The sequence below is a fragment of the Periophthalmus magnuspinnatus genome, chromosome 16, assembly GCF_009829125.3.
Source record: "Periophthalmus magnuspinnatus isolate fPerMag1 chromosome 16, fPerMag1.2.pri, whole genome shotgun sequence".
In the NCBI taxonomy this organism is placed as follows: domain Eukaryota; kingdom Metazoa; phylum Chordata; class Actinopteri; order Gobiiformes; family Gobiidae; genus Periophthalmus; species Periophthalmus magnuspinnatus.
This window is the reverse complement of record NC_047141.1, coordinates 11121315-11138994: the sequence shown is the minus strand read 5'-3', so window position 1 is coordinate 11138994 and position 17680 is coordinate 11121315. Positions and strand designations below refer to the sequence as shown.

At 38.9% G+C, this 17680-nt stretch overlaps 1 protein-coding gene across 1 annotated transcript in view; it reads right to left on the bottom strand.

Annotated features, from left to right (window-relative positions):
* Positions 1–17680, bottom strand: part of bmper (BMP binding endothelial regulator) — a 41738-nt gene that overhangs the window by 13483 nt on the left and 10575 nt on the right. The window contains exons 3-6 of the mRNA XM_033981746.2: positions 6876–6975; positions 2479–2561; positions 1168–1258; positions 692–774 (exon numbers count right to left, since the gene is read on the bottom strand). Coding sequence (XP_033837637.1) covers positions 692–774; positions 1168–1258; positions 2479–2561; positions 6876–6975 — 357 coding nt within the window. The remainder of the gene's footprint in view (positions 1–691; positions 775–1167; positions 1259–2478; positions 2562–6875; positions 6976–17680) is intronic.

The following is a 17680-nucleotide window of genomic DNA, read 5'->3' as shown; positions in this document are numbered from 1 at the left end:
GGGCTTTATGGGGTTTGTATGGCAAGAGACATGGGCCAAAAACTATTCACCAAAAGCATTTAGAGATGTGTGTTTTGTTGAATGCTAAAAGAGATAACTTTTCTGGTAGTGGGTTTGCCACCTCCTTGTCCCCTTGCCTGCCCAGGCAGTACCTTCTACATTCTGTTTGAAGTGTTCAAACACAGCTGCTAATTTGATATAATTTCTCAAAAATCATTCAGAACAAAATGTATAACATCTTCAAGATACGGTTCCAGACCCACCCGTCTTTGTAAAGTTTTGTCAATGCTTGTGGTTCTGGTTGGCCACGTAACTTGTCCCCCTGGGGATGTTATTGTGCTTCCTGGAATATTTTCTCCATATACTAGTCACTGATTGAATCATTTGTGAAGTATGTGTATTTATAAATAGGGTCACATGACCTCAGTCACATGTCTTCACCAGTTCTTTTAAAAGGGCATCACCCAATGTTTTCTGTCACTTTCATGTGTAGAAATGTGTAGGCAAGTCGATATAAAAAATAAAAGACAAATGTTTTTTCCATAGAAGAGTGTCTTGGATTTTTCATGTAGCTTCACTACCATGTTGTTCAGCTAAGCCCGGTTTTATGGGTTAAAATAGATTATGGTTAGGGTTTAGGATCAGTGTCCAGGAAACAAATGAAGAACTTGTGTCAAGGACTGTAACTCACAGTACAGGTGCATCTGACACAGGGCTGCCCCTCTGGACTGAACTCCTCCTTCTCTTTGTACAGATGGCCCTCGAAAATACAGCCTACACACAAACAAGACAAGTGTGTTACTTCAATTAAAAGGGTTTCAAATGACATCACAACATTCTATAGGACAATAATATTTTATACAGATGGGGGCAGCTAAAATTAATTGTTAGAATTCAGATTTTTGTGGAAATACAGTGGAATTTAAGGTTTCAGTCACTAAAAGAAATGATCAGGTTCAAGATTTGTGAATTTGCCTTTTAGATATTTCATAGCAAAGTAAAATGTTAAATGTAATTAACCATAAACCATGTCAACACATCGGCAATCTGAACAAATTCCAGCACAGAATTCTGACCTGTCTCCAGCTCAGTTTAAACTACAGAGTCTAAAATGTTGAGATGCCACGTGAACACAATGGTACAGCAGTGTATGACTGAGGCTCTTACTGGGGCAGGTAGGGCAGCACTTCTTAGGGTGGATCTTTGGATTTTTACAGTGTACCACACATTGCACCTCAGCCTCTGTCACCACTCCCTCCTGGAACAACAACACAGAAGCATGAGTTCATATTATAGACCCTTTTAAAGCGGGTTAACTAATACATTCTAAGTTTCAGTGAGGAGGCAAAAGTGAAGTGAAACATAATGTAATTCCAATATAAAAAGTGCAGTTACGGCAACAAACACCACGTATTTTACATTATTTGTATATTTACTAGAAGAATATGATTGATGCTGCATATTTTATTAAAGCAAAATCCAGATCATTTGGGGTTTGCTGAAGAACTGGACATATAAGAAACAGTGTAAATAGAAACACCTGGCTGTAATCAGGTTAGTCTTTCATGAATGTCGTCAATTAATGTAAATTACAGTGGCCACACACACACAAAAATCACCTGTAACAGTAATAATGTTATTAAACCACAATATACACATGTTTAGTTAAAGTTAGATTTAGTGTTTAGTTCTACTTGAATTTTACAGATATTTCAACCCTGGGAATTGAAAATAGTTGCTTATTTTTTTAAATAAAGACTTAATTCTCGGTTAGATCTGTCAGTTAGTCTTTGAAAATGTGTAATGGTCCATTTCAGGATTTTGAACATTCTAATGAAATAGGCGTTTAAAGGGTCTATATAATTATGTGGAATAGTGCGCCTTTCAGAACTAAATTTTTTCATATGCACTGATATCAGACAGTTTTATACAATTTTTTTTATTTTTTTGAGCAAACAGCTACTCTTATAATTACTCTTACCTGTTCCCTCATGTGCTTTTTTTACTCTTACTTCACTAATATCTCAGACCACCATTTTGCACTTCTACTTCAGTAACGATATTTTGATCTGTATACTGCTACATTGCTACTGCAATGTAATCTAAATCATGTTACTTAGTTAAATATGGGGGGTAAGCGCACACAAGTATTTTACTTCTGCTTACTCCTTTTGAGCACAAACTTTTGTACAAAACTTGGGATCTGGGTGTACACTGTTTTGTTTTTGTTTGTTTTTATTATGTCTGCTCAAATAAACAATATTCATTCATTCATTCATTATACAACTTTACTGTCGATACATTGCGCATTTCTGTCAAATCCACCCTAACCTAAACTAACCCAGTATTCTTTCCTCTAACCCCTCTGACATTGAACTGAACAAACACAGCAGTGCGGGTGACGTTAGCACTAAAACAACATGTCCGTCCTCATATCTGCTGAACAAGCGCTCATCCGGAGGGAATCGTACTACAGACCTGACAGCGCCGACTGATGCACGGTTTAGTGGGAGTGGTCCAGTGGTCAGTGCTGTTGTAGGATCGGCCGTCCAACATGCAACCTGGAATACACACAAGGACAGTTTAGAATAGTATAGGACTAGGTTTGGGATGCGTACAGATTATGGAACGACTAGGATTTCTGAAAATATGTCAAAGATTGTGCTCAGTAGTATTTATGATTGGTGAAGATGTGTACCACAAAACACGGAAATAAGTAAACATGTTATACAGACCTATAGAAGGTAAATACTGTATGTAATCCTCTAGAACTCTAAAACATTCAGTATGATTTATGATAGTGTATAATATAAGCAATGTAATGAGGCCGCTATGAATGTAGTGTCCAGTATTTGAGATTTGTTTAGTCGGAATGTCTGAACATCAAACAAGAATAACAAAAGTGGTATATTGATGATGTGATCTCGTAACAAAATTTTGATCATTTCTTCAGAGAAAGACTCAACAGGTGTTTGTTGATGTTAGAGAGTTACATTTCTGTGCTGTTTCTAGGTCTGTCACGATAACACATTTTGAAGTTCGAAATATTGATGAAATACAGACGATAAACAACAATAATACTGAAACAAATTTATGCCACTGACACGATAACCAGAGAGCAGATTTAAACCACAAAAACTATTCTAAATGTACAATATTGTTAAAAAGCCATTAACTGTGATAAATAAATAGCTGAATGAAATACTTTAGTACTTACTTTGCAACTGTAATGAGACATAGAAGCTATTTATTATTCCTATGTCATCAGAGGTATAATACTCCCTACAACAGAAGCATAGTCAGACGGGACTGCATTAGACTGGGATGGACAACACTATCACAATGTCTTGAGGGTTCATGTCTCCAGGTCCTGGGTCTGACTGATGGTAAATAAACTTCTCCTGCGTTAGAACTCCAGCTTCATGTCTTCTCTTTCAACTCTCAGATACTTCAATTTATTCTACAACTGTTGGTATCAGGTATTGGCAGATACTCTAAGCCCACGTATTAACCTAAGGCTTGACATATGGCTGCATAAATCCAGTGTAGTCAACAATAAAGATTTACTGTTAGTAAACCTGTTTTGAATTTTACAATAATTTACAGTGTTAATTATAATATATTCATAGTCAGGGCATTTTAGAGAAGGGGTTTTATTTCACACCATGACTACACCTTACATCCTTTACATACAATTATTATGAGTGATTAAAACTGTTGCCCAAAGACACAACAACAGTTTTCACCTGGACAGGATTTGAACAGTCAGCCTAAAGAGATCAGAGGACGAACCACTGTTGCCCCAATAGTTTCCCGGAGAGCTCATAGCCTCTCACTCTCTCTGTTCTCTTTCCTCTCAGCTCGGGTTCATGCTGCTTCCAAACAGGTGCGTCCTAGCTCCTCTGTCCTGTCAGTACTGTACACCCACCTTCACTGTCCACTCGGCAATAAGCAAATAGTCTATTCATTATGAGACATTTACAGTAAATGGTCCAATCGAAGTTTAAACAAGCACGCAGAGAAACATGATCAGAGCCATCGACCGACTGACTGCGGGGTGAGAGAGAGAGGGTGGGGGTGGGGGAGGGGTGACACTGCTACATGGGACGGAGGAAGAAGGAGGAAAGGTGAAAGAGGAGAGGGAAGAGAAAGGAGAAATAGAAGAGGGAACGGAGAAGAAAGGAGGAGAGAGAAAGGAGTGAATGAAGGAGGAAGAGGTGGGAGAAAGAGATGAAGGGTGAGGAGGCAGCGGAGGTCCTTAAAGAGACTGTTCCTCTGTCCTTCACTGGGGCCTGCTTAAGATGACAACACATCACCAGTGATCAAGCAAAAAGTATTCTCAGGTTTCTGCCTATAGATATCAAGAGGTGGCTTGTTTTTAACTATAGGGCGTCTATATGGACATAGTGGGAGTTTGTGATGCTCGTATGGGGGAGAGGTGTATGATATTGGAAAAGATTGCAATGTGTGATATGGCTGTATATAGGCCTATATATTTTAATATACTTTGACAATCATTTGAGTTTATAGGTGCATGTCTAATTTTACAAGTCAGGCTCAAAAATAAAGATAAACCAAGCCAATATTAAAGAGGGTTTATTACAGTTCTATGGGGTATTAACCGCTAACACATAACGACCATGTTACCTTTTATTGTTTTGAAAATGCTATACTAGCTAAAAACAATGTATTAACATGTTTAATAAGTTTCAGTTTAATTTTTGATGCTCTGAGTCTCCCCTGCCTTTGCTCTTCTTCAGAAAGCTATTACATTACAATCACCATGCATTTTGCTAATGAAACTACAGCGCATTTTTCAGGTTTATGAAGTTGTAGTGTATTGTTTTGTAGCATGCATTTGTGTACTTATGGAAAATTGCCATGTGGGAGCAGAGTAATGTAGGCACATGGGCTGAGCTTTGGATAGGTTCGTACTGCTGACCGTAAGGAGGGTGCAAAATAGGGCCTGGAAGAGATTGCTAGATTTTTCAAACATGCATGGATGACGTATATAAACTGGTTTTAATGCGGTAACGTCAAACAGCGTTATAACATGGGAACAAAATTTTGGATTATTGTAATGTAATTTTGTATCATACCCCCTCTTTAAATTAAGACTAACTCACAATTTATAAAATCTGTAAAAAACAAACAAAAACAAAAAAAAACAACATTAACTTGAACTAACATTTATGCTGAATTGCCAGCATCCTCATATCTCATTAGCCCAAAAATACCAGCTGCTGTTTGTATAATCTCACTTTTAAATCCACCCTGAACATTTCACCAGCTCCTCCAGAACCCTTCACTCAGCACTATATTTTAATAAACTGCAAATTGCATCCAATAAAAAAACCTTGGTGCAACTGTGAGACTATAAGCATATGATTTTATGAGGGTGATATTATATAGGCATGGGAGGGGGCACCCAGTGGACCTAACTACGCCACAATGTGACCGTACAATAGAAAAAACAGCAGTCTGGGGCTTTCCTGGTCCAAGTTTTAGCTCATTTAGCTTTGTGCGGCGTGATAAAACGTGACCACATAGACTAAGCCCACACCCAGCGGTACTTAGGTTATAATATTGTTGTGGAGGGGTGTTAGTGTGAAAGTGGTTTTAGACAGGCACAGGGACACAGGGATAGGGCATGGGGTTCATAAAGATTGTTTTATGTGTGTGGTGAGAGTGGAGAGAGAGGTCAGGAATTTAGATTTGGGAATTCTTGAAAACAGTTTTTAGAGAGAGATGAAAATGTAACAGCAGCATAGATTAAGTTGCCATGGATCCAGAACAAACACTTCTCCAATACTTTAGTTTGGTCATCAGTGAATCTCCCCGAGTTCGGATGGGAGTAATTGACAGGTGGATGAGTTAATTAGGGGCACAAATGGTCTGCCTGCATCAAAACAAATACGGCTGCTTACGTGGGGAAAGGAAAGGACAAAAAATATCACCAGGGACTGAAAAACATCACAGATTTCTGCAGAATCAGTGAGTGAATCTTGTCATTTGATTCAAAATGATGAGTGACCAGTGAGCTCCTTTGTTTCATATGCGTCACATCTGATCTGACTGATATCTCTCTATCTATGTAGGTAGGCCACTGTACTTACTGAATCACTAGCTCTCTTTGTTTTTATCTAAGTTGCTATTGTTATTGCTTTGCATGGAATGTTCTACAGTACGGCACTGAACTCATCTACCTTGCATTTATTCAATTAGATGTTTACTGCAAAAATAATACATGCATTCTTCCTGTGAGTGGGATCACCATTCCACAGCTCTGACCTGTAACTTGCTAGCATCACCTGCTTGTCCCCATGAATAAACCTACATAAATTTAAATGGGATGACATACTGTGGAACATTCTATATAATGCAATACATCTCCATGGAAACAAGCAGGTGGCAGACCCTCCACCGGAAATGTTACATGTTGTGTCTTTGTGGTTTGAATGTAGGGTAGGTCGACTCTGAGGACTTAAAATATTATGCTGTGCAAACAGTGGTAAGCCTACTTCCACGCTATCAAACCTTACAGACTATTTAGAAGTGGGCTAATATGTGGATTATGAATAGTCTACATTATGTTGTCATAAGAGAGAAAAAATGCTACCGTTGCCTAAATATGACATAGCACACTAGCAGCTAAACATGCTTAGCTAATCTTTTAAAAATGTGTTTACAATTTATATTTCACTCACAGGACAGAGCACTTGACTTGACAAGGTTAGTTTATATTAGCTTTAGTGCGTTAGCTCAAGTGCAAACTACACAAATCTCCACATTAGCCTTCTTTATTAGCCCATAGCATTTTCACTCGTGTTGACAGCTGTGCTCCAGCAGCAGTACGATGGCTGCCAGTAGTTTACCTTTGCAGCGCTCGCAGCAGGCTCCAGTCTGCTTCACCACCAGAGCACAGTCCTCAGACACAGCGGGACACTTCTCCTGTGCACAGTCTGCTTTACCCTCCTGCAAAACAACAACAACACACAAACTTTTACATGGCTGCTCTATCTCTGTCCATTATGACATGTATTTAGCTGTTTAAAGCCCCAGTAGGTAGTTTTTAGCAAAAGAAATAAACTAAAATAAAAGCGTTTAAAAAATGTATTTATATGTTTTATTGCACTGAAATATGAAGAATAACATGTGTTGTTACTCAGCAGGCTTGCCTCTCCACAAACCTCCTGCTTGTTTCCATGTTTCACAGTATGGGAATTTGCAAAGGTGCACTATGTAACTTTCTCGTGGAGAGTTCACTACAAGCTTGTTTCCACAGAGTTGTTATTGCTTTGCCTGGATTGTTCCACAGTATGACGATAAAATGATCTATCTTTTATTTATTTAATTACAGGTGTTTTCATGGCTGAAGCATTCACCAAAGCTCCAGAGTAACACTTTGAGTTGAGTGCAACGGTGCTCCTAAGGTTTTAATTTGGGTGGACTGGAACATGATTTGAATGTACCAAAATCTGCTGCACACTGAAGCAATTTGAGGACAATATATTACGCTGGCTTAAAAATAAAATAATAAATAAATAACTAATTACTTTTACCTGAATTGACAATTCAATTTACAATTCATACTCTATACTAGTATAGAGCATATTAGAGATCCATGGACATCTGACATCTGAGGAGATTTCTAGTGCACATGTGCAGCAGGAGACAACAACAAAATAACTCGCTTTTAGCTTCATGTTTCAAATAATTAGATGTTAGTTAGAAATACAGACAGTCATTTAATCAAACATGAGCTAGTTTCAGGGCTAGTTTGTGTAGGATCTGGACAGAGCAGTGTAGTGACAGTGGCTGGGGCACTAGGAGCCCGTCTGTTTATGAAGCAGCAGTGTTAGTGAAATAACAGGACTATTACACATGTGTGGAGGAACGTGGCTGTTCTGGACCTGGTCCGCTTCAAGGAAATAGAGGATGTTTCCTCAGGAAAGATGTGGTCTTGATTTGCATCTGTGAGAGGTGAGTGAGAACACATCTTTTGCCGTCTAGTTTTCTTTTTTTTTTTCATCTTGTGCGTTGGCAGAAATAATTACACACAGTGCAGAGGATCTGCAGGTTTTATGCTTCTCTTTAAAGATAAATACAGTGTCTTATTCACAATTACATAAAAAAAAGTCACACTTATGAGCTCTGTGGTGCATATAACTGCACCAGAGCGTGTCCTAAGCACATGAACTTCACGATTCCCACGAAGCTAAATCAAGTTGATATGCAAAATATGATTGATTAGTAAATACAGAGCAGTTGTAGGCCTTCACACCATCTTTTCTCTTTCTCGCACTCCCTCTCTCCTTTTCTCTCATTTGTTTTTCACGCCCAGTTTTTACAGCCCGTTTAATCCCCGTGCCGTAGGACTTTACACACTAGAGCTTTATAAAGTCTCTCCCTGTGGCAGAGCGGCGGGCAACTGCAGCTAACCCCGATCAAAGCGCTAACCCCGAAATAAATGCAGACTTTAATATAGAAACAAGGCCCGACCACGGAGGGTGGTGATGTCATGGGGAGGAGGCCGGACGTCCCGCACACAGGAGGGGACATGGGGACCGGAGCAAGATGAAGTGGTGCACATTTGAGCTCAGTTTTCCAGGAATGGCTCGTCCGCTGCCATAACAAAATGAATCTGTGGTAGAGTGACTCGCGGTGTCGGGATACGGCCGTGACAGGGTTAGAAAATGTGGCCAATCCAAATGACACGCAGAACTGGTGGACTAATATAGTGCTGTCATTTGCTTTATACAGTTATTACTAAAACATATATGGAAAAATGTCATGCTCGAATAACATCCATTAAAACTGTATTTCCTTCATATAAATGCACTCTCTCTACCCTCAACCTTCTTGCCATTTCAACTGCATGCCATGACCATCCTTTGCCCCTCTTAACCACAGTAGCAGAACCAGCAGACGTCTTAGTCTCTCCAGCACTTCCTCTTCACCCCCACCCCAGAGAGAGATATTTCCTTCACTCTCTCCCTTAATGACACAAGACAATGTTAGGTCCAGTTCAGTGATGATACGGTGAGTGGCAAACCCTCATGCTGAGTTTGCATGTTCTCTCTGTGTCTGGGTATGTTTCCTCCAGGCACATCTCAAAACACGCACTCAGGTAAAATCCTCCAACTAAGGTAGTCCCAACATTTCCCAACAACACATAATCTAATAACCAGCAAGAGCATGCAGAGTCCATTTTAAATGACATAAATACAGGATTCATTGTGTTTAAACCAGTCTTTGAAGTAAAACAGTTACAACATTACAACAAACTCCCGAATTCACACAAGACATAGCCTACTGGTTTGGAGGATTTGAGTTGCGCGTATGGAGAGAGCTGCCCATAATTATACTACATGCCCAAACATCTTCTCACTTATCTTCTACAAATGGCCCCTTTCTGTCACAAAGCCTCATCCAGATATGCTCCAGTAATAACGCAACGCTAATAGAAGGCTACGTTTACACATGCCGCTCATTCTGTCAGTAACATGCATTGATGCGCAGATAAATGACAACTCAATGACACTATGCAACATTGAAATTACTGATGAATATAAACAGTATCCATGTTTAACTCCCAGATCGAGTGGGACCAGCCTGGGTGGAGTTTGCATGTTCTCCCTTTGTCTGGAGTTTGCATGTTCTCCCTGTGTCTGAGTGAGTAAGCAGGGTTGGGCCTGGCTAGTTCTTGAATGGGAGACCGCTGGAAATATCAGTTGCCACAGTGAGGCAGCAGTGGCAAAAACTGCTGTTGCACTTCACCCACATTGCCTAGTGTGAGGCTGGTGTGTGTGGCGTGTTGGTGCTGTTGGGAGGGGCTGATGGTACAGATTGGCAGCCTCGCTTTCGTCAATCCGACCCAGGGCAGCTGTGGCTATAATAGTAGCTTAGTGTGGAGTGAATGAATAATGCATAAAACTGTGAATTGATTTTGAGCATCTGGAAAAGCACTTTACAAGACTAATGCATAATTATTATTATTATTATTATTTACGGCAAGTGTCCCAGTTTCTGTCATCAACCGAAAATGGAGTCACAATTTAACTCGCAAGAACAATCCCATCTTAGTTTTCAGTTGAAACCTAAAAAGGGCAAACTAAAAGAACAGCAATAATGCCAAGGGGGGTGAGGGGTTTTGCCCAAGAACATAAGGATGATATGAAATGTTGGTCCATCCATCTGTTTTCTTCTGTGGTCAGATCGCAGGGACTCACAGACTTCCCTCACCCCAGGCACTTCCTCCAACTCCCCTCCAGCGTGTCCTGAGTCTCGGAGCACCTTCAGGAGGCCTCCGGAACAGGATGCCCGCACACTTCCATTGGCTCCTCCAAACCTCTCGATTTACCGATCAATATACGTTCATATTTACCTATTGTCATGAGCTTTAGACCAAAAGGAAAAGATCACGGCTACAAGCGGTAAAATGTTGGTATCAAAGATATATCCAGCAACGTAATGAATGGAAAACAAACAAGTCCAACTCCTGAGCTACTGCTACTGCAAATATAGCAGAGAAAAGGAAAAAAAAAAAATTGATCTCCACACAATATACACTTTTATATTCAAAGTCCCTCCATACCAGTCGATAGGTTCCAAAGTGAAATTAACAATTAACCGAGGGAAAAAGTCTTCAAAATGTTGCATATAACAGTAAGTTGAAACCCATAGTCTCCTGGCCCCACCCTTCTGTCCCTCATTTGCATAAACTGGTGTAAGTGCACACATGTGGTCCCTCCCACTTCATGTCTCGAGGGGTCAGAGGTCACCAGAGGCCATCCTGCCTTACAAACACTCGACATACCAATGCAGCACCACAGCTAACCCAGCCCGTCGGTGATGGCTGGGGTGAGGGAGAGAGAAAGTTTGCAGAGTTTTTGATCAACTACATATCTTGTTTTATGCATGTTATTTATTTAATACGGTCTGAAATTACTGAAAAATAAATTCCCTGGTCTTGTCCGATTTGAACAGGATTTTAAACTGTACTCCGAGAAAGGCTGCTTGTTTATCTTACGGCATACTCCGGTCCCACTAGGAGAGGCATTCAACGCACGGGGCAAGAAACAAATATGAGTAGGTCTGAAAAATGTGCAGATATTCAGTACAGATATTTTTGTTCTAAACTGCCCCAGCCTCTGTGTGGGCATGTGTCAGTCCCACTTTGTCCTCTGATGTCATTCCCATCAGATTTGTGTTTCTGAACAGACCACTAAGTAAAAATGGAAATAGAAAAGCAATTGACATAAACGTGTGGACCTTGATATGAATTTTAAAATCTTAAAGGTCTTGTATCAGATTTGTTTTTTAATCTTGCCCCGGTACAGATAGATTGTATAAGCAGCTCTAAGTCTGCTGTATAGAGTATTATCCAACCAGCATTTATTGTCTGAGAACCAGGAAGTGCACGGTTCGCATGCTAGCATTACGATGGCAAAACTCTGGCCTCTGAAAGTTGTGAACACTGCTTATAAACTCATTGTGGTGAATAATTAGGATGCTCAGAGTGAAAAAAGTAGGCTGCAGATTAACTTTGGACCAATGCAAACCATTTAAAATGAATTTGTTTGTTTTTTTTCTTCATGTTTTAAGACAGTACAGCATCTTTAATACTGATATTAGCACATTTTGGCCTCAGCAGTAAGACAAATATCGAAGGGGTAAATATTAGACATGTGTTTGGATGTGTGCACACTCATTTTAGAAAAGCAAGGACACAAGTTACCTGCTGCCATATAAGCCAGCGCGTGTTTCATTCCTCGCTTGCTGCTTTAAAATGGAAAGTAAAAACGTGGGATTAGATTAGAGTGTGCTGCAAATGACTTTTCATACTTTGTCTAAAATGAATTGCTCAAAATAAATGAGTTGGTGTTTACTAGTTGTGCGGTTATATATGTTAGCATTATAGCGAGCAAAGTTTTACCGCAAGTCAACTAGAAAATTGTATATCAATGAATGCAGCTTCTATGCGATCCATAATCACATTGTACTGTACTTTTAAACCCAAACTGAAACATAATTGGTTCATATTCAAATACCAGGATGTGTCCAAGCTAAACCAGTGTTAGCGCTCAGAAAAGTCAACTGAGGCAGATTTTTTGGAAGTTCTCGTTGGAAAACTTTAAAGTTGCTATTTTGAGTTACGTCAAAGTAGAATGTCATGGAAAAGTGAAGGGCTAAACAAAAGTGGTCTTACACCTAATATATTCACCAGGTCAAATCCAATGACTGCAATTCAATCATTCACTTATTCTATTACTAAAGGTCAGCTGCAACAGGGACAGAAGAACAATATCGTACTGTCGAGAATGTACAAGGCTGGTACTTAAAGTGTCGTCAAATCTTAAACATACACTACTTAATCGTAAAAAAATAATTCAGACTTTATGAATATTTGGAATCATATTTTGCTTCCAAAATGAGTCAAAAGGACATTTTAAAATACAATAAATAAAATAAGAATGTGGCTGCCATTTTGTGCTAACGATTTCTTTGATAAATCCCACCATCAGGCAAAATGGTGATTCAAGTGTCTTGCTCAAGAGCACGACATTGATATGCAGGATAGTTTGGACTGAACTGCAAACTCTTGAGGGTAAATATGCTACTCCCCAACACTGAACTGAGTTGATGGTTCAATCCCTGTTTCCATCAGTGTGTATTATTATTGTGTCATTGAGCAAGACACTTAACCAGCCTTGTGACCTACGTTTATCTTTGTTTATGAATGTAAATAGGTAAATGTTATATTAACTAATATTAGAAAGTAGAATAATAGAAAGTGATTTTAAATTCTTTAAAGCAACATTGTGTAACTTTCTGGAGGTGGCACAATTTAATGATAGTTAAGACCATGCATTAAAACATTCTACATTTCATGCCATACTGTGGAATATTAGAGCTACATTTCCATTAACATAAGAAGAAGGTGTCGTTCAGGTCAGGTTTGTGGAGATGCAAGCCCCCTGAGTAAAGATACATGTTTTTCTAAGTTTTTCAGTACAAGAAAAACATCAGAAAAGAAAAAAACAAAAACATGCAATTATTTTAGTCAAATTTTTGGCAAGAAAAAATTTACACGGTGGGGCTTTTAATGTTATAATGCTGTCAACACACATCACCACCACTAGCCGTAATTCTCAAACTAAACATATAAACATTTTCATTTCTCCAGATCCATGTTTTCCTACAAACGCGTTTACCTCAAATGCTCCCGGACTCTTGGCCTAGACCTTCTCATTCCCCAGAGCTGGCAGCAGTGACCTTTGACCTCTCACCCTTCCTCTTAAACAAACAGGTCGTGACCCCCGGTGAAGGGCAGGAGCCACAGTAGCTTAAGGCCCAGACGCAGAACTCTAATGATCGCAAACACTAACAGAGTCTATGTCATTTTCCAAGAAACATAAAAAGTATTGTTTATTAAATTACTGTCTGTTTAACCTTATACAGGCTGAGGAAAAGAACAAATTCACTGTCTGCAGTATAAAAACAATATATTGCAATGTAAAGTTGTTTTGTAATTAAAGGTACAGTATGTAACTTTCTGGAGGTTTCACGTCACCTGCATGATCGCACAGGATTAGAACATCAAAACCATAATTAGGAACATTATCCGTGGAAACAGATATGTTTTATGGTAAATTATGGAGGATTATAGCCAAAAGAATAACATATCCATGGAAACAAGTAGGAAAATTCCCTCACGTTTCTTTGAGCGCAATAAAAACACCCAAAGTGAAAAAACAAACAAACAAAACATTTATCCTATATTTTGTCTAGATACAAACTGGGGCTTTAAACTGGCCTCCATCCATCCGCTGGTGAGAACAGCCTAGTCTAGACTCACAAATACACATAAACATTTCATGTGTCAGGACTGTGGACAGATTGAAGGCAATGCCCCGCTCTGGTCTCCAAAAGTTGTGAAAGGTGCTTATAAACTCATCATGGTGAATAATTAGGATGCTCGGAATGTATAAGGTAAGTGAGGAACAACTTTGGACCACTGCAAACTATTTCAAATAAACTAGTCGGCACAGCATGTGCATGTGGACATCACAATGGACACTTACTCACACATGTAAAATGCTTCTTTAGAATTGTATCACACTCTTACTTCTCCAATGACAAACTCATATTGCCCCTGACACGCAGGTAAGATGGTGGGTAAAGTGTCTTGCTCAATAGCACAACAGTGATAAACAGCATAGTGGGGATTGATTTACTGATTGATTGACAGCTTTTGGGATAAAAATGGTGTAAATGGTATTCTACAAAACTGGATTAAAAGTTGGGTGGTTCAACTCATGCTCCCATATGTACATGTTGTTTTGTGTCATTGGGCAAGACACTTAACCAGCTGTGCCTCCATTCATTTGTTTATAAATGAACTTCCCCAATAACAGCTCTACTAGTATATCATCAGCAAATCTATCCATGTACATTTCTAAACTAGTGACTTCACATATTGAGTAGTTCACAGTGTTTCTCTCCCACACCCATCCCAACACTAAAGCGTCTTTGTAATGATGATCCGAAAATTCTTTCATTGTGGCTTATATCGAAACTTCTCTTTTGCCTGTAATCTTGTAGTTTCAGACAGGATTTTGTTGTCTGTATAATTTCTTACTTCTAAAAATGGCCAAAATGTGTCACTCTACCATACTTCAAAGCTTTCTATTATCAAAAAAACAAAGCTCCCAGTATTGATCAGCTACTGTTTGAGTAGGGACAGGAGATGACCTCTGAACTTTGACCTGGGATGGGATGTTTTCCCTATTGATTCCTGTGGCTAAAGGTAACCATGCAGAGAAAAAGGAGATAGCTTTGATGTGATAGTGATAGACAAAAAGTAGCATATCTGATAAAGTTGTTTAAAGAGGGAGTATTATGCAAAATGGACTTTCAGAGCATTCTATCATGTTATAATGTTGTTAACTCATCAAAAACACGCCTGAAGAGATTTTATGTCATCCATGCATGTTTGAGTAATCTCTCGCAACCTTTCCCACGTACTATGGGTTAGTCCTTATGTCAGTAGCGTAGAGTTAGTAAGATTCTGTCCAATGCTCATCCCATAAGCCCGTACGTCCTGCACAGCAATTCTCCATAAATATACAAAAACATGACACAAAACAATACACTACTGACTTAGCATCGAGAGCAACTTATTAAACATTTTAGTTTATGTTGTTTTTGGCGAATGTAGCATTTTCTAAACAGGTAACATGGTGATCGAAATATGTTATGTGTTAGCTGCTAATACCCCAGAGTAAAGTAAAATACCTGCTCTGTAAGGATCGTCTAGACACGCCGCAAATCTAATAATATCTTGTAATTTTAGCAATGCAATTGAAAGGAAATTTGTAAATTGTAACTTAATTTAGTTACAGCAAGTTCATTCAAAAAATAACTCGTAATTTGTTTTTTTGGAGATAACACAGCCCTACAAATTTGTTTTTTGAATGCGGTGAATATAATCTGATAACATGTTAGAACCAGGTCTATTTCTTTTTCTTCTCTCCACAAGAATTCCCCTGTGTCTATACTTGTCTTAACATCTGACTTGATTTCAGTGGCGAGCTATTACAGTGTCACCCTATATTTACAGTAATTGAACAGAGTAGAAAGTTACTGACATAGTTGGATGAAATTATGGTGGCGGCAATGCTGCAAAATTATATTTAAAATAACTTCTCTTTGGAATTATAATGATGATTTAAAATGGTTTGACTATAATTATCATTGGACTGTTTCTGATTTAAAGCTATAAATATCTGCCAATAATGTAAGATACAAGGAATTTAAAGACCAAATGTGAAATAAACCATGACAAAATCTGGATTTAAAGGTGCAAAATTTAACTTTGCTGTTGGAGGATCCACCTGCTTGTTTCCATGGAGATGTTATAGCTTTGCCTGAAATGCTCCATAACATAGCATTAAACGTATCCCCTTGGGGCAAGTGTCAGATCTGTGGAGAGGCAACACTCTTCACAGTACAACAATGTTTTTCAAGGTATTTTTCACGTTAAAAACACCTTGCAAGATAGATAAGAGAATGCCATACTGTGGAATATTCTAAGCAAAGCCATAACAAACTTTGAAAGCGATTTCTCTAACACAAAGAGGATACATCTTATTCCAGCTTCGGCCTCACACTGACCCGCTGAAGTTCGGAAGCAGCTCGAGGAAGTGAATGAGGAGTGAATGAGTGAGGAAGAGTGGACGAGAGAGAGGACAGAGATGGACAGACAGATAAGGAGAGATAAGACATCGTCATGGCGACTGGCCCGTCACTCCATCTGTCAGCCACATCCACTCCAGGGCCATTAGACTAGGGCCCTCACAAAGGCCCTCTGTGAGAGAGAAGGGCTCATTAGTGTGTGTTCTGGGCCCCTGACCCAGCGGGACGGCAGACGGACCATATCAGGGAGGCTCATGAAGACAGTTCTGAGGAATAGTCCATAAACACTGTGAATCCAAGAACAGGGTATGGAAGTGCAATGTTGTTAAAGCTACAGTATGTAACTTTCTGGAAGTGGCACATCACCTGCTTGATTCCACAGAATTAAAACCATACTTTGTAACATTCCCCATACATACAGTATGGGGAATGTTAAGTTGTTTTATGCCCTAATGTGGGATACTGTAGCCAAAAGAACAACTTTTCAATGGCAACAAGTAGGAGGAGGCCCTGCTCTAAGCCAAATAAGGGTCAGGTTTGTGGAGATGCAAGCCTGCTCACAGTAAAGACACATGTTTTTTAAAGTGTCTCAGTCCAGCAAACACAACCAATGTGAAAAACATGCTTTTATTTGACGCTTTAATGGAAAGATGTGATATATTGATTTATTGTCTTAAAGGAAGCTTGAGCCAATTGTATAGGTACTTTGTGTACGAATTGTGTTATACAAATAAACTTGCTTTGCCTTGTCTTGTCTAAGTCAATAGGTCTATTGAAAACAAATAAGTTAGCCAGTTTGTATAGGCCTAAAGTTGGCAGATGTGTGGCTTGCAAACATTGAATGAGACTAAACAAGACACCTGTATGCATTTGAATGTATTTTAATATATTTCTTTTATTTACTCTTGATGTGCCAATAACATATAGTAGCTAAGCTCACTATTGTGGGCCTGATCCACCACAATGCCCTTCTATCATTAGCACAGCCTAAGTTTGACCTGGATGTTGTCGCGTTTCCTGAAATTCAAGGAAGCTGTTGGCACTTTTCAGAAATAGCCGGAATAAACAAGATTGTTTGAACCCTGTGTCCCCGGTCCCAGCAGATTTCCAAAACCATTTATTTGTCCCAGTTTTATACATGATATGTCCCAGGTGTCTCTATTTTTGACCAATTTGACACCAACCAACAGTAAAAAGGGTAATATATTGTCTAATGTTTTTGTTCAAATACAGAAAACTGTGTTTGAAAATTACCAGAAGGCCAAAAAGAGCCCTCAGCTGCAATAACAGAAGACACTCACGTTATATACTGATCATAGACTGTATAAAGAAGTATGTATTCATATATATATATATATATATATATATATATATATATATATATATATATATATATATATATATATATATATATATATATATATATATATATATATATATATATATATATATATATATATATATGTGTGTGTGTGTGTGT